This window comes from Meles meles, chromosome 19 (assembly GCF_922984935.1).
Source record: "Meles meles chromosome 19, mMelMel3.1 paternal haplotype, whole genome shotgun sequence".
Classification (NCBI taxonomy): Eukaryota; Metazoa; Chordata; class Mammalia; order Carnivora; family Mustelidae; genus Meles; species Meles meles.
In genome coordinates, this window is record NC_060084.1 from 54,304,865 (window position 1) to 54,323,096 (window position 18,232).

General features: G+C 40.0%; 1 protein-coding gene and 1 non-coding gene across 2 annotated transcripts; both read right to left on the reverse strand.

The window, feature by feature from the left end:
- Nucleotides 1-1,756: 1,756 nt before the first annotated feature.
- On the reverse strand, nucleotides 1,757-3,331 carry LOC123930579 (zinc finger protein 93-like). Its single transcript, XM_045986788.1, has 2 exons — nucleotides 3,022-3,331; nucleotides 1,757-2,853 (listed from the first exon to the last, which is right to left on the reverse strand). Exons 1-2 carry the CDS (start codon nucleotides 3,329-3,331, stop codon nucleotides 1,757-1,759), a joined length of 1,407 nt encoding a protein of 468 aa, XP_045842744.1.
- Nucleotides 3,332-17,306: 13,975 nt separating this feature from the next.
- LOC123931961 lies at nucleotides 17,307-17,410 on the reverse strand. Its single transcript, XR_006816379.1, has one exon. It is a non-coding gene; the product is annotated as a small nucleolar RNA U13 (small nucleolar RNA).
- Nucleotides 17,411-18,232: the final 822 nt, after the last annotated feature.

Sequence of the window (18,232 nt, forward strand, 5' to 3'; positions counted from 1 at the left end):
ATCATGCTTAGTGAAATAAGTCAATCGGAGAAAGACAACTATCATATGATCTCCCTGATATGAGGACGTGGAGATGCAACATGGGGGGTTAGGGGGATAGAAGAATAAATGAAACAAGATGGGGACGGGAGGGAGACAAACCATAAATGACTCTTAATCTCACAAAACAAACTGGGGGTTGCTAGGGGGAGGTGGGGTTGGGAGAGGGGGAGGGGGTTATGGACATTGGAGAGGGTATGTGCTATGGTGAGTGCTTTGAAGTGTATAAACCTGGTGATTCACAGACCTGTACCCCTGGGGATAAAAATACATTATATTTTTCTAAAAAAAGAAAGAAAGCAAGAAAGCAAGAAAGCAAGAAAGCAAGAAAGAAAGAAAGAAAAGAAAGGATGAATACCCAACTTTTGTTGCAACATGGACGGGACAGGAAGTGATTATGCTGAGTGAAATAAGTCAAGCAGAGAGAGTCAAGTATCATATGGTTTCACTTATTTGTAGAGCATCACAAATGACATGGAGGACATCTTGTTTTCATTAAAAAGACCAATTAGTAAAACATGTAATTGGTAATGGTCATAAAGTTTTTTAGCTTTAATAACTGCAGAATGATGTCCTGAACACCTACTTCATGAGGACCTATATCAATGTTATAACCACAAGAGGAATACTCATTCAGATTTTCCTCATATATTGTATGTTACAGTCCTTCATCTTCCATGGAAAATTAGATATGCATGAATCCCACCTAAAGAAGGGCATGTCATATCACTGATGCCATAACAATGACCCACATACTTTCACACACCCACTAGAAACAAATGAATTTTCTGAAGAGTTCCAAGAGTAGAAACACATGAATAACTGCAAGTCACAAATCTCATATAGCATCAATGGAAACACAAACACACTGACATTATACCCATGCGAAAATCCCTTCTCTCTTTTGAAGCATAATAGCACATACATTATCTAACTAACTTTGCATTAAGACTTTTTTGATATAATCTGGGAAGAGAGTGACTGGTGTACTGCTCTGTTCTAGGAACTCTATGACATTTATTGGCACTTGATGTTCAACTAAATACATTTCTATGGACTTTTATCTTTCAAGTCCCTTTTCTCTGAACTCTCTGATGTTTCCTAAACTATAAGAGACAGTCTTTTCTCATTAATTATGTTTGCACAGTCTGACCCAACACTGCATTTTGGGATACCGAGTAAGGACTGAATTCTAGTTAAAGGCTTGGCCACTGTCTTTTCATATTACAGTTTTGCTCCTGGATGATAACAGTGATGTTGAGCAAGTTATGACTTCCAGCCAGAGGCCTGCCATGTTCTTTCCATTTCTAGTATTTCTCCTCAGTATAAACTCTGGGATGCTGACTTAAGTGTTGAGCAAAACAAAAGCTTTACCACATTCTTTACACTTACCAGGTTTCTCTCTAGTATGAATTCTGGAATGCTGGGAGAGGCTTGAGCACTAGGAAAGGTTTGCTATATTTTTCTATTTGTAAAATCACCTCCACTATACATTCTTGGATAAGGAACAAGGGTTTAGCATTGCCTACAGGTCTTTCCACATTCTTTAAGTGTGTATAATCACTCTCTAAAATGAATTCTCTGATGTGGAGTTAGAGTTCAGCAGTCCTCCCAAATTATCTGTCTTCAAATTTGTTAGAACAGTTCCAGTAGGAATTCTGTGATGTTGTGTAAGGTGTGACTGCTGGATAAAGCCCTGGCCACATTCTTTACATTTCTAAGGTTTCTCTATAATATGACTTAAGTGATGTACACGAAGGGATGCATGCCACTTAAAGGCCTTGCCACATGCTTGACATCTGTAAGGTTTCTCACCAGAATGAATTCTCTGATGTTGAGCAAGGCCTGCAGGGAACATAAATACCTTGCCACATTCTTGACATTGGTAAGGTTTCTTTCCACTATGAATTCTGCGATGTTGAGATAGGCCTGAATGGAACATAAAGACCTTGCCACATTCTTCACAATGATAAGGTTTCTCTCCAGTATGAATTCTGTGATGCTGAATAAGGTTTGATTCCTGCTTGAAGGCCTTGCCACATTCTACACAGTTGTAAGGTTTCTCTCCAGTATGAACTCTGTGATGATTAGTAAGGGATGATCGATGGGTAAAGGCCTTGCCACATTCTTCACAATTATACGGTTTCTCTCTGGTATGAACTTTGAGATGGACAATAAGGCCTGCTTTCCGGATAAAGGCCTTGCCACATTCTTTACATTGGTAAGGCTTCTCTCCAGTATGGATTTTGTGGTGTTGAGTATGGCTTGAATGCCTGCTAAAGGCTTTGCCACAGTGTTTACATTTGTAAGGTTTCTCTCCGGTATGAATTCCATGATGGTAAGAAAGGGCTGAGAGCTGTTTGAAGGCCTTCCCACACTCCTTACATTTGTAAGGTTTCTCTCTAAAATGAATTCTGCGATGTTCACGAAGGGCTGACTGCCATCTAAAGGCCTTGCCACATTCTTCACATTTGTAAGGTTTCTCTCCAGTATGAATTCTGTGATGTTGAGTAAGGCTGGATTCCCACTTAAAGGCCTTGCTACATTCTACACATTTGTAAGGTTTATCTCCGGTATGAATTACGCAATGTTGAGTAAGGTTTGATTTCCACTTAAAGGCCTTGCCACATTCTACACATTTGTAAGGTTTCTCTCCAGTATGAACACTGTGATGATAACTAAGGGCTGATTTATGGGTAAAGACCTTGCCACATTCTTCACAGTTGTGTAGTTTCTCTCCAGTATGAAATCTGTGGTGTTTAGTAAGGCTTGATTTACGGATAAAGGCCTTGCCACATTCTTTACATTTATAAGGTTTCTCTCCAGGAAGGATTTTGTGGTGTTCACTATGGCTTGAATGCCTGCTAAAGTCCTTCCCACACTCTTTACATTTGTAAGGTTTCTCTCTCAAATGAATTCTGCAATGTTCAAGTAGGTTTGACTGCCGCCTAAAGGCCATGCCACATTCTTCACATTTGTAATGTTTCTCACCAGTATGAATTTTGTGATGTCGAGTAAGTTCTGAAAGCCAGATAAAGGCCTTGTCACATTCTTGACACTGGTAAGGTTTCTCTCCAGTATGAATTCTGCGATGTTGAGTAAGGCTTGAGGGGTGGTTAAAACTCTTGCCACATTGCTGGCACTGGTAAGGTTTATCTCCACTATGAATTCTGTGATGGTGAAGAAGGGTCGATGGCAATTTAAAGTCTGTGCTGTATTCTTTACTTCTGTAAGTTTTCTCTCCACTACAGATTGTCTTATGTATATGTGTTCCTAAAGACTGACTAAACATGTTCCCAGGCTTCTTACATCTGGATGGGATTTTTCCCACATAAATTTTTGGATGATCACCAAAACTGGAGGACTGCTTAAAATCTCTTTCAAATTCATTCAGCCATGCTCTTATATGCATACTGTTAGACAGAAGGATGGATCTTTGAGAAAAGACTTCCCCACATTTAATGGGTTTGAAATCGTTCTCTGAAAAATGAGTCCTCAGATGTTTATTAACATTTGAGTCTTGATGAATTTTTTTCTCAGATTCACTGCCTTGAGCAATTCCCTCTCCACTGAGAATGCTCTGGGAATTTTGAAGGCTTGAGTCTTTAGTGAAGGACATTTCAAATGGATCCCACTTAGCAGCTGTTTCTCCGTGTTGAAATCCCTGAGGTTTAGAAATATTTGAATGAATGGTGAATCCAATCCTATTTTCAAAATTGTTCAAATCAGTATTTTCAGCACAGGCTAGGTAACTTTCCATATGTTCCACATTCTCCATGCATAAATATGGACCTTTGAGTGATTGAATGGAGCTTCTGCTTACAGAAACACCCTGTCTTGCAGAACTAATGGAATTTAAAAGGAAGGTTTTACCAAGTATTTTGTATATTTCACTATTATGGACAGTAGTCTCAATTTGGATATATCCTTTATGATCATTATCCCAGTCTATCATTAGGTGTAACTTCTCAAGGACACTATGTTTATATCGACCCAATGACACATTTTGAAATGAAGCTTCTTTGCATGGCTCTGGCAGGAAGCTCAGTGTTCCCTGTGAAGATACAGCTGAAAGATACAGAAAAACAGAAAAGTCAGGTCATTCCACATACTACTTTCAGACAAATATATTGAGGATATCTAATATAGCAACCATAAAATCAATCAGAGAACGTCAGCATGATGGCTGAGAAGGAAGCATCAGGACTTTGCTCCTCCTTGGACACATCAATTTGCACACAACATACTGACCACACAGCTTCATAGAAAAGTCTATAGTATTGTCAGTGTCTAACACAAATCTCTTTCCTCTATATCAAATATTCATGAAAAGTACCATTATATGAGCTCAAAATCAGCAGAAGGAAGGAGTATTTTTACAGACTTATTTGAGAGAGAGAGAGAGAGAGAGCATGAGTGAGGTGAGGGTCAAAAGGAGAGGGTTAAGTCGATTCCTTGCTGAACAGGCAGGCTGAAACAGGATTCAGTCCCAGGACGCTAAGATCACGACCCGAGTTGAAGTCAAAGGCTTAAACACAAGCCATCTTGGCACCCACGGAAGAAAGGAAATTAAACATAAAAGAGAAATGAAGAAAATAGAATTTAGCAAGAATAGGAAAGTATCAATAGGAGGATTTAGTTTTCAGGAAAAAAAAGATCAAAATGGACAGATCTGTAACCAAATCAAGTTCAGATTGAAAGAGAAGACCAACTAAGATTGGAAGAAGCAGTGTGGTAGCTACTCAGACAAAAGGTTGAATATTTCTTCAACCAATGGACAGATGATAATCTGAAGGGAAAGAGAGAGAGAGGTATCATGGGCCTTAAAGAAGTAACTGCACTTTGGTAACCTGGGAAATTTTAGAAATATAGACATGACACATGTCCAGGTTATGTGTGACAGATGCCATAATTACTATTGTCTGTGTTCCTTTCTACAAAGCAGGTCCATAAACCTGGGCCCAGAGGCTTTTTTTTTTTTTTTTAAATTCTGAAATGTCAACAGAAGATCACACAGTGATAAAGGAAATAGAAAAATGTGTTCCCTTCACGAGAACAAAATAAATTCCAGAAATGAACATTCAGTTAAAGATCTCTTACTTGCATGGCAAAGAATTAACCATCATAAAGATGCGCACGGAGAAAGGAAGAGAAAACAGGTATGTAATTCAATGGGATCAGGAAACGGGTCATAACCAAAATGTAAACACAGAGAGACAAAGTTTAACAATCATAAGCCTGATTCATATTTGAGTTATATTTGCATTCTTCAAAAGTTTTGAAAACTGTCATCCTATTAAAAAAATACATTAAAAAAATAAAAAAAAAAAAACACACAACTAACTAATGTTGTGGAAAGTCCCATACAAAAGAAAGCACATTACTACAGAATATGCAAAACCAAAATAAGCCCAATTTTAACTAAAAAAATTGTACAGAATAAAACATGTGAATGATTTTAAAGGAAACCTATAGAACTATAATTTCAAATCTGTATATCCATAAAAAAGGCATTTTCAATTTTGGCATACATTCACTCACAGTAAAACTGTAAGGAACCTTCATTAAAATCAATCATGAAAAGGTGTAATGAAAATATTATGAATAAGGACTTTAGTGACATCAAAAAATGTAATCTCCTAATGATATATTCCTCTTTTTACACAGAATTAAAGGGTATAATCCATTGTTTAGAGCGAACCAGAGAAGCTAATAACTTCCCTTTCTAAATAAGCAAATACCATCCAAGTTGCAAAATATGCAGACAAGCATTTTATAAAAAATATTAGGGATCAAATGCAGATCCACTCTGAGTAAAATAGTTTAAATAAAGAAAAAAGCCTTACGATTAATTGTTCTTGAAGTAAAATTCCATTTATGAACAGAACATTTTTTTCAAAGTGGGAAATTCACTATCTACATTACTTCTTATCAACCACATGCCCATGTCATATCAGGGGTTTTGATCTAATAAGTAGAGATGACACTCATAGACAACTAATAAGAAAGTGAAAATATATGACAAAGTCACAGGAACCTCATATTGTGAAACTAAGTTATAAGATGATGCAATTACTAATGAGCTAAGAATCGAGACTTTATTGTAGGTGGTGCATTCTAATAGTTATAAATTCCCTATAAAATTAATTTATGTAGGAAATTTAGCAAACAAATAGAGACATTACATTAGTTCACCACTGAGGAATGGACACATGGAGTGGAAACTTCTTTGTACAAAGAAAAATGCGTGTTTGAAGTGAAATAAAGAATTACATTGTCTCATTTGGGGGAAATGCTTTGTTACCTGATGAACTGACTGAGTTCCATTTTATGTCTTTAGGATTAAAGCCTCCATAACATTGGAAAGCATAAACCAGAAACCAGGTGGTGTCATCTCCAGTGTTCTGGGGATTTCCACACCAAACCCCAGTATGCCCACCACAACTCAGGAATAGTTTCTCACATGAAGCAAAACAGAACTTACAAGAGACTTAGCACAGAGACCCTTAGAAACAGGGAGATTTTCCCAAGACCCTCATAGCAATGGAAGAGCTCTCAGATCATATTCCCAGTCAAAGGAGAGGCTCCTGGTCCTCCCTGAGGACATGATGGACCATCACTGGAGCTGAAGCAGAATCCTTAGAGAAAATAAAAGCATGATAATGTTGGCTCACAGATGTCCCTCTGGGAGAGACAGAGACAGAAGACCCGGCTTCTCCAACTGATTTTCATTCAAGCAGAGCTACTGGAACCACATTTGAAGGTTTACTTCCTCCTTCAGACATGGGACTTCACCTCTGTCATCTGCTTCATCCATTCCCACCTACCTGGATCAAAGACCACTGTCTTCTTTCTCATCACATCCCAAGGGTCTTTCTTTTGCTCCAAAAAGGAGACCAAATCAGGCTTTGACACAACGAGACCTATTTAATAGAGAAACTGAATATACATATTGCTGGAAAGTCTTTCAATCCACACTGCGCTCAGCAAAGAGAGAACATTGCAGAATTCTAAAAGATGATTTCCCAAACACTGTTGACCAGCAGCCCCTGTAGAATATGAAGGTCTTTCAAATCATCACATCCTAACTTGCGCTTCTAAGTACTGCCGATACAACAATAAGGAGTGAAAATTGGAGTTTACATGCAGGCAGTACCATTTTATGCCACTCTAGGGTTTCATCAGCCACTGATTTATAAAAATGATGTTACCTGGGACACCTGGGTGGCTCAGTGGGTTAAAATCTCTGCCTTCAGCTCAGATCATGGTCTCAGGGTCCTGGGATGGAGCCCTGCATCAGGCTCTCTGCTCAGTGGGGGACCTGCTTCCCTTTCTCTCTGCCTGCCTCTCTGCCTACGTGTGATTTCTGTCTGTTAAATAAATAATACCTTTAAAAAAAAAAAGATGTTACCTGAAGGAAGGGGAGGCTAAAGCTGAAAGGCAATCATCAGGAGGATTTTTGTCTACACCTACAAATTCTTATTTGTGTTCCTTAGTGCAGTGATCTCATCTCCAGTTATGCTAAGAGGAATCATCCAAGAGGCAGTCTTCAAAGGAGAATGAAACCCTGAGTGTGGTCTGAGAAATCTAGAAGGAGTCATTCTCACCCAAGAAGAGCAGGTGTCCATAGTTCTCCAACATCACATCCCGGTACAGTTGCCTCTGAGTGTGGGTCAGCTGTGCCCATTCCTCCTCGGAGAATTCGATGGCCACATCCCTAAAGGACAGCTGTCCCTGCAATAAATACCACAGTCACCGAGTGGCCATTGACACAGTTCACAATGGTCCATAAGATCAAAGACGGAGAGTTAGTGTCTCCAGCTAGACCCCAACACCTGAGTGACACTGCTTACCTGGCTCTACCCACCAAACGTTATCCCACATTTGACTTAACCATTCCTTTTCACCTTTTCCTTTTTTAAAATTTTTTAACATATTTATTTATTTATTTATTTAATTTCTTTTCAGTGTTCCAGAATTCATTGCTTATGCACCACACACAGGGCTCCATGCAATACATCCACTCCTTAATACCCACCACCAGGCTCACCCAATCTCCCACCCCTCACTCCTACATAATCCTCCAATTGTTTTTCAGAGTCCACAATCTCTTACAGTTCGTCTCTCCTCCAATTATCCCCAACTCCTTTCTCTTCTCCATCTCCCCATGTCTTCCGTGTTATTTGTTATGCTCCACAAATAAGGAAACCATATGATAACTGACTCTCTCTGCTTGACTTATTTCACTCAGCATAATCTCTTCCACTCCCATCCATGTTGATAAAAAAGATGGATATGCATCCTTTCTGATGGACACATAATACTCCATAGTATATATGGACCACATCTTCCTTATCTATTCGTCTGCTGAAGGGCATCCTGGTTCTTTCCACAGTTTAGTGACTGTGGCCATTGCTGTTAAGAACGTTGGAGTACAGATGGCCCCTCTTTTCACTACATCTGTATCTTTGGGGTAAATACCCAGCAGTGCAATTGCAGGGTCATAGGGAAGCTCAATTGCTCATTTCTAAAGGAATCACCACGCCATTTTCCAAAGTGGGTGCACCAACTTGCATTCTCACCAACAGTCTAAGAGGATTCTCCTTTCCCCATATCCTCTCCAACACTTGGTGTTTACTGTCATGTTAATTTTGACCATTCTAACTAATGTAAGATGGTATCTCAATGTGGTTTTGATTTGAATCTCCTTGATGGCTAGTGATGATGAACATTTTTTCATGAGTCTGTTTGCCATTTATATGTCTTCACTGGCAAAGTCTCAGAAAATCTATCTATGAAAAACCCACAGCGATGGGGTGCCTGGGGGGCTCAGTGGGTTAAGCCTCTGCCTTCAGTTCAGGTCCTGATCTCAAGCACTGCATCAGGCTCTCTGTTCACCAGGGAGAATTTTCCCCCTCTCTCTCTGCCTCTGTGCCTGCTTGTGATCTCTATCAAATAAATAAATAAAATCTTAAAAAAAAAAACCAACTGCAGCAAATATCTTCCTCAATGGGTAAAAGCTGACAGCCTTCCCCCTGAGATCAGGAACAGGGCAAGAATGCCCACTCTCACCTCTCTTGTTCAACATATTAGAAGTCCTAAAAATAGCAATCAGACAACAAAGAGAAATAAAAGGTATTCAAATTGGCAATGAAGAAGTCAAACTCTATTCACAGATGACAGGATACTTTATAGGGAAAACCCAAAAGACTCCAACCCCAGACTACTAGAACTCATTCAGCAATTCAGTAATGTGGCAGGATACAAAATCAATGTACAGAAATCAGTTGCTTTCTTATCCACAAACAATGAAAATACAGAAAGGGAAATTAGAGAATCGATTCCATTGACTGTAGCACGAAGAACCGTAAGATACCTGGGAATAAACCTAACCAAAGAGGTCAAGGATCTGTACTTGAGGAACTACAGAACACCCATGAAAGAAATTGAAGAAGACACAAAAAGAAGGAATACCATTCCATGCTCATGGATCGTAAGGACAAACATTGTTAAAATGTCTATACTGCCCAGAGCAATCTTTACTTTCAATGTCATTCTGATCCAAATTCCACCGGCATTTTGCAAAGAGCTGGAGCAAACAATCCTAAAATTTATACGGAATCAGAAGAGACCCCACATTGCTAAGGAAATGCTGAAAAAGAAAAACAAAACTGGGGGCATCATGTTGCCTGATGTCAAGCTTCACTACAAAGCTGTGATTACCAAGGCAGCATGGTACTGGCATAAAAACAGACACATATGTTGCAGAAAATCTGAAGTTGCCAAGGAAACCCAAACAGCACATGGAGAGATGGAAGAACACAGCTTTATTAATGCCAGAGGGCTCAGTGGGATTGTTCCCAAAGACTGAGCCCCCCACAGGGTTAGGAGTGAGTTTTTATGGTTACAGGCAATGGGGGATGGTGTGGGGTGTTTTCTCAGTCTCTCAAGGCCAGGGCACTTTCCCAGTCTCTCAAGGCCAAATGGCCCTTTCCTCTGGAAGTATAATCTGTGTGGAGGCATCTCAGGAGAGTGCTAAATCACCTTGGGGGCTGTTTCTCTTTCTTTTCTTATTTAATCAAGACTGTGTATCTGGCCTTTTTCTTTTGTCTCAACAGGAGAACTGACCTATCTTATCTTATCTTAGTCAAACAGGATGGCTATTGGTCCCTTTCTTGGCCTTAGCAGGAGCAAAGGGGCCCAGGGACCTAAAGGGGCTGGAGCCTGGGGTCTCTATCAGCCTCACATAGACTAGTTGAACAGAGTTGAGAGCCCAGATATGGACCCTTTAATCTATGGTCAAGCAGGAAAAATGTATACAGTCAAAAAAAGACAGTTTCTTCAATAAATGGTGCTGGGAAAATTGGACAGCTCTGTATAGAAGAATGAAACTCGACCATTCTCTTACACCATACACAAAGATAAACTCAAAATGGATAAAAACCTCAATGTGAGGCAAGAACCCATCAGAATCCTAGAGGAGAATAGAGGCAGTAACCTCTTTGACATGGGCGGAAGCAACTTCTTTCAAGACATGTCTCCAAAGGCAAAGGAAACAAAACAAAAGTGAATTTTGGGGACTTCATCAAGATCAAAAGCTTCTGCACAGCAAAGGAAATCAGTCAACAAAACAAAGAGGCAACCCATGGAATGGGAGAAGATATTCGCAAATGAAAATACAGACCTAGGGGTGATATACAGGATCTATAAAGAATTCCTCAAACTAAACACACACAAAACAGATAATCATGTCACCTTAACCTTTACTGCAGCCAAAACACCCCATGAGCAGAGCCTCCTGTGGTGAAAACAGAATATACCCAATAAAAGGTAATGGCTGCCCACAGAGAAGCCAGCTTGGGCTGGGCCACTTTGAGACTGAGGGACCAACATGGAACCCATGGACTGAACTACAGTTCAAAGTTTACCTCATTGTAGCACTAAGAACTCCACTCAAAGGAGAACCACAAACCTCATTAACCTAGTGTGCAAAGAGATCAGGTCTTAACCCAGATTATGGGTCTGAGAGTCCATTGAAAAGGACACGCAGTCCATATAGAGAGAGGAGGATTCTAAACCAATGTTCATAGCAGGTGTAAAATGGGACAATAATTATAGCAGCAAAAAGGTATCCACGCGGGAGGAGTCAAGATGGCGGAGAAGTAGCAGCCTGAGACTACATCAGGTAGCAGGAGATCAGCTCGATAGCTTATCTAAACATTGCAAACACCTACAAATCCAACAGGAGAGCGAAGAGAAGAAGAACAGCAACTCTAGAAACAGAAAATCAACCACTTTCTGAAAGAACCTGTTTTTATCCCCTTTCTCCCCCTCACAATTAGGGGTCTCTTCTGATTTGGTTACAGCGCATTTTTCTGGGGTCTTTGCCACCATTTAGTAGTTTATTTGCTCCTTCATATCCTCTTATCTGGACAAAATGACAAGGAGGAAAAAATCACCACAAACAAAAGAACAAGAGACAGTACCGAAGGCTAGGGACCTAATCAACACAGACATTGGTAATATGTCAGATCAAGAGTTCAGAATGACGATTCTGAACATTCTAGCCGGGCTCGAAAAAGGCATGGAAGATATTAGAGAAACCCTCTCTGGAGATATTAAAGCCCTTTCTGGAGAAATTAAAGAACTAAAATCTAACCAAGTTGAAATCAAAAAAGCTATTAATGAGGTGCAATCAAAAATGGAGGCTCTCACTGCTAGGATAAATGAGGCAGAAAAAAGAATTAGTGATGTAGAAGACCAAATGACAGAGAATAAAGAAGCCGAACAAAAGAGGGACAAACAGCTACTGGACCATGAGGGGAGAATTCGAGAGATAAGTGACACCATAAGACAAAACAACATTAGAATAATTGGGATTCCAGAAGAAGAAGAAACAGAGAGGGGAGCAGAAGGTCTATTGGAGAGAATCATTGGAGAGAATTTCCCTAATATGGCAAAGGGAACAAGCATCAAAATCCAGGAGGTGCAGAGAACCCCCTCAAAGTCAACAAGAATAGGTCCACACCCTGTCACCTAATAGTAAAATTGACAAGTCTTAGTGACAAAGAGAAAATCCTGAAAGCAGCCCGAGAAAAGAAGTCTGTAACATACAATGGTAAAAATATTAGATTGGCAGCAGACTTATCCACAGAGACCTGGCAGGCCAGGAAGAGCTGGCATGATATATTGAGCACTAAACGAGAAAAACATGCAGCCAAGAATACTCTATCCAGCTAGGCTATCATTGAAAATAGAAGGAGAGATCAAAAGCTTCCAGGACAAACAAAAACGGAAAGAATTTGCAAACACCAAACCAGCTCTACAGGGAATATTGAAAGGGGTCCTCTAAGCAAAGAGAGAGCCTAAAAGTAGTAGATCAGAAAGGTACAGAGACAATATACAGTAACAGTCACCTTACAGACTAATAATGGCACTAAATTCATATCTCTCAATAGTTACCCTGAATGTTAATGGGCTAAATGCCCCAATCAAAAGACACAGGGTATCAGAATGGATAAAAAAACAAAACCCATCAGTATGTTGCCTACAAGAAGCTCATTTTAGACGCGAAGACACCTCCAGATTTAAAGTGAGGGGGTGGAAAACAATTTATCATGCTAATGGGCATGAGAAGAAAGCTGGGGTGGCAATCCTTATATCAGATCAATTAGATTTTCAGCCAAAGACTATAATAAGAGATGAGGAAGGACACTATATCCTACTCAAAGGGTCTGTCCAACAAGAAGATCTAACAATTTTAAATATCTATGCCCCTAATGTGGGAGCAGCCAACAATATCAACCATTTAATAACAAAATCAAAGAAACACATCAATAATAATACAATAATAGTAGGGGACTTGAACACTCCCCTCACTGAAATGAACAGATCATCCAGGCAAAAGATCAACAAGGAAATAAAGGCCTTGAATGACACACTGGACCAGATGGACATCACAGATCTATTCAGAACATTTCATCCCAAAGCAACAGAATACACATTCTTCTCTAGTGCACATGGAACCTTCTCCAGAATAGATCACATCCTGGGTCACAAATCAGGTCTCAACCGGTATCAAAAGATTAGGATCATTCCCTGCATATTTTCAGACCACAATGCTCTGAAGCTAGAACTCAATCACAAGAGGAAAGCTGGAAAGAACCCAAATCCATGGAGACTAAACAGCATCCTTCTAAAGAATGAATGGGTCAACCAGGAAATTAAAGAAGAATTGAAAAAATTCATGGAATCAAATGATAATGAAAACACAAAAGTTCAAAATCTGTGGGACACAGCAAAGGCAGTCCTGAGAGGAAAATATATAGCGGTACAAGCCTTTCTCAAGAAACAAGAAAGGTCTCAAGTACACGACCGAACCCTACACGTAAAGGAGCTGGAGAAAGAACAAGAAAGAAACCCTAAACCCAGCAGGAGAAGAGAAATCATAAAGATCAGAGCAGAAATCAATGAAATAGAAACCAAAAAAACAATACAAAAAACCAATGAAACTAGGAGCTGGTTCTTTGAAAGAATCAATAAGATTGATAAACCCCTGGCCAGACTCATCAAAAAGAAAAGAGAAAGGACCCAAATCAATAAAATCATGAATGAAAGAGGAGAGATCACAACTAACACCAAAGAAATACAGACAATTATAAGAACATACTATGAGCAACTCTACGCCAACAAATTTGACAATCTGGAAGAAATGGATGCATTCCTAGAGACATATAAACTACCACAACTGAACCAGGAAGAAATAGAAAACCTGAACAGGCCCATAACCAGTAAGGAGATTGAAACAGTCATCAAAAATCTCCAAACAAACAAAAGCCCAGGGCCAGACGGCTTCCCAGGGGAATTCTACCAAATATTTCAAGAAGAACTAAATCCTATTCTCCTGAAACTGTTCCAAAAAATAGAAATGGAAGGAAAACTTCCAAACTCATTTTATGAGGCCAGCATCACCTTAGTCCCAAAACCAGACAAGGATCCCACCAAAAAAAGAGAACTACAGACCAATATCCTTGATGAAGACAGACGCAAAAATTCTCGCCAAAATACTAGCCAATAGGATTCAACAGTACATTAAAAGGATTATTCACTACGATCAAGTGGGATTTATTCCAGGGCTGCAGGGTTGGTTCAACATCCGCAAATCAATCAATGTGATAGAATACATTAATAAAAGAAAGAACAAGAACCATATGATACTCTCCATAGATGCTGAAAAAGCATTTGACAAAGTACAGCATCCCTTCCTGATCAAAACTCTTCAAAGTGTAGGGATAGAGGGCACATACCTCAATAGTATCAAAGCCATCTATGAAAAACCCACCGCAAATATCATTCTCAATGGAGAAAAACTGAAAGCTTTTACGCTAAGGTCAGGAACACGGCAGGGATGTCCATTATCACCACTGCTATTCAACATAGTACTAGAAGTCCTAGCCTCAGCAATCAGACAACAAAAAGAAATTAAAGGCTTCCAAATTGGTAAAGAAGTCAAACTATCACTCTTCGCAGATGATATGATACTATATGTGGAAAACCCAAAAGACTCCACTCCAAAACTGCTAGAATTTGTACAGGAATTCAGTAAAGTGTCAGGATATAAAATCAATGCACAGAAATCAGTTGCATTTCTGTACACCAACAACAAGACAGAAGAAAGAGAAATTAAGGAGTCAATCCCATTTACAATTGTACCCAAAACTATAAGATACCTAGGAATAAACCTAACCAAAGAGACTAAGAATCTATGCACAGAAAATTATAAAGTACTCATCAAAGAAATTGAGGAAGACACAAAGAAATGGAAAAATGTTCCATGCTCCTGGATTGGAAGAATAAATATTGTGAAAATGTCTATGCTACCTAAAGCAATCTACACATTTTATGCAATCCCTATCAAAATACCATCCATTTTTTTCAAAGAAATGGAACAAATAATCCTAAAATTTATATGGAACCAGAAAAGACCTCGAATAGCCAAAGGAATATTGAAAAAGAAAGCCAAAGTTGGTGGCATCACAATTCCGGACTTCAAGCTCTATTACAAAGCTGTCATCATCAAGACAGCATGGTACTGACACAAAAACAGACACATAGATCAGTGGAACAGAATAGAGATCCCAGAAATCGACCCTCAACTCTATGGTCAACTAATCTTCGACAAAGCAGGAAAGAATGTCCAATGGAAAAAAGACAGCCTCTTCAATAAATGGTGCTGGGAAAATTGGACAGCCACATGCAGAAAAATGAAATTGGACCACTTCCTTACACCACACACGAAAATCGACTCCAAATGGATGAAGGACCTCAATGTGAGAGAGGAATCCATCAAAATCCTTGAGGAGAATGCAGGCAGCAACCTCTTCGACCTCAGCCGCAGCAACATCTTCCTAGGAACAACGGCAAAGGCAAGGGAAGCAAGGGCAAAAATGAACTATTGGGATTTCATCAAGATCAAAAGCTTTTGCACAGCAAAGGAAACAGTTAACAAAACCAAAAGACAACTGACAGAATGGGAGAAGATATTTGCAAACGACATATCAGATAAAGGGCTAGTATCCAAAATCTATAAGGAACTTAGCAAACTCAACACCCAAAGAACAAACAATCCAATCAAGAAATGGGCAGAGGACATGAACAGACATTTCTGCAAAGAAGACATCCAGATGGCCAACAGACACATGAAAAAGTGCTCCACGTCACTCGGCATCAGGGAAATACTAATCAAAACCACAATGAGATATCACCTCACACCAGTCAGAATGGCTAAAATTAACAAGTCAGGAAATGACAGATGCTGGCCAGGATGCGGAGAAAGGGGAACCCTCCTCCACTGTTGGTGGGAATGCAAGCTGGTGCAACCACTCTGGAAAACATCATGGAGGTTCCTCAAAATGTTGAAAATAGAACTACCCTATGACCCAGCAATTGCACTACTGGGTATTTACCCTAAAGATACAAATGTAGTGATCCGAAGGGGCACGTGTACCCGAATGTTTATAGCAGCAATGTCTACAATAGCCAAACTATGGAAAGAACCTAGATGTCCATCAACAGATGAATCGATAAAGAAGATGTGGTATATATACACAATGGAATACTATGCAGCCATCAAAAGAAATGAAATCTTGCCATTTGCGACGACGTGGATGGAACTAGAGCGTATCATGCTTAGTGAAATAAGTCAGTCGGAGAAAGACAACTATCATATGATCTCCCTGATATGAGGACATGGAGAAGCAACATGGGGGTTAGGGGGATAGGAGAAGAATAAATGAAACAAGATGGGATTGGGAGGGAGACAAACCATCAATGACTCTTAATCTCACAAAACAAACTGGGGGTTGCTGGGGGGAGGTGGGATTGGGGGGGGGCTATGGACATTGGGGAGGGTATGTGCTATCATGAGTGCTGTGAAGTGTGTAAACCTGGCGATTCACAGACCTGTACCCCTGGGGATAAAAATACATTATATGTTTATTAAAAAAAAAATTTGGAAGGGGAGGCGAACCATAAGAGACTATGGACTCTGAAAAACAACCTGAGGGTTTTGAAGGGTCAGGGGTGGGAGGTTGGGGGAACAGGTGGTGGGTAATGGGGAGGGCATGTTTTGCATGGAGCACTGGGTGTGGTGCAAAAACAATGAATACTGTTACGCTGAAAAAATAAATAAATTGGGAAAAAAAAGGTATCCCCGCAAAAAATGATCTATCTTTTCACACATCACTCGCCACCTATGCATTTAGGAAGTAGTTATATACACGTTAAAAGTCAGAGTAGAAAATTGTCATGGTGATTAATTCAAGAACTGTTTTCATTCACATGAGACTTACAAATCACATTGCGGATGATGCTGCCTCTGTCTTTTATTCCCACTATCAACACAAACACATGGGATGATACAGATAAAACAGCTATTATTTCTGAGGCTAGTATGATGAGTGATACAAGTAAAAAAACGTTTACCTTTAACTCAGAAGGCTGACCCACAGGCTTTCTAGTTCTGCTAAGAATCAAATATATATGGCTTGCTACATTTTTTTTCAAAGATTTTATTTATTTGACAGACAAAGATCACAAGCAGGGAGAGAGGCAGGTGGGGGGCACAGAGCAGGCTCCTTGCTGAGCAGAGAGCCTAATGCAGGGCTAGAGCCAAGGACCCTGGGATCATGACCTGAATTGAAGGCAGAGGCTTTAACGCACTGAGCCACCCAGGTGCCCCTGCTTGCTACATTCTTTTTTTTTTTTCATGTCAGATGGGTAATGTGCTGAGGTCATAAGAAGGCTTGAGGGTGGCAGATGTCACACAAGGGCATGAACTCCCAATCATCATGCTTATGAACTACAAAAGGATCTGCTTGCTACATTCTTAAAGGGTCACTTGACTCCCTGTACATCTCACCAATATTAATATTGAACTGAATGACAGCATCAGAGAAATCTTGCAAAAGTAGTTTTACATGTACAAATTCAAACATTTGTGATCTAATACTCTGTGCACCTACCCTCCCCCCTTGAAAACTGAGCATATAACCACCAGTTTGATGCAGCCAACCTGCAGCTCCTTCTGCCTACAGGTCCTGTCCCCATGCTACTTCAATAAACCTACTCTCCGGTACCATACAGCATCTCAAGAATTATCTCTTGACCACGGTGCTCCAAGATCCCACTACACACTATTTCATCAAATGCTTTGGTTTCAGTAATCATCCGTGACCTATTTCAGGATTTTAAGATCTTCAAACATGTTAATTATGTGATTCTTGTTTTATTCTTCTGAAAATACAAAGGAGGAAATAGGGTGCCTGGGTGGCACAATGGGTTAACATCTTACTTCTTGACTTTGGCGTAGTTCTTGGTCATGGTCTCAGGGTCCTGGGATCTACTCAGCACAGAGTCAGCTGGAAAAGCTCTCCCTCCCCCTCTGTCTCTACCCTGGATCACCCCTCCCTCTTTCTCTCACACACACCATTTCTCTCACTCTAAAATAAACATAAACAATATCTTTTTTTTAAGACTATGTCTATGACAGGGGCACCTGGGTGGCTCAGTGGGTTAAAGCCTCTGCCTTCAGCTCAGGTCATGATCCCAGGGTCCTGGGATCAAGCCCCACATCGGGCTCTCTGCTCAGCAGGGAGCCTGCTTCCTCCTCTCTCTCCCTGTCTGCCTCTCTGAC

What these genes read in the sequence shown, in the direction of transcription:
- LOC123930579 (XM_045986788.1), bottom strand. Translation starts at nt 3,331, where the DNA reads ATGTTTAGTCAGTCTTTAGGAACACATATACATAAGACAATCTGTAGT. An exon ending in AATTCATACTGGTGAGAAAC is followed by an intron (nt 2,854 to 3,021) that starts ATTACAAATGTG and finishes CTGGAGAGAAAC; the next exon opens with CTTATAAATGTAAAGAATGT.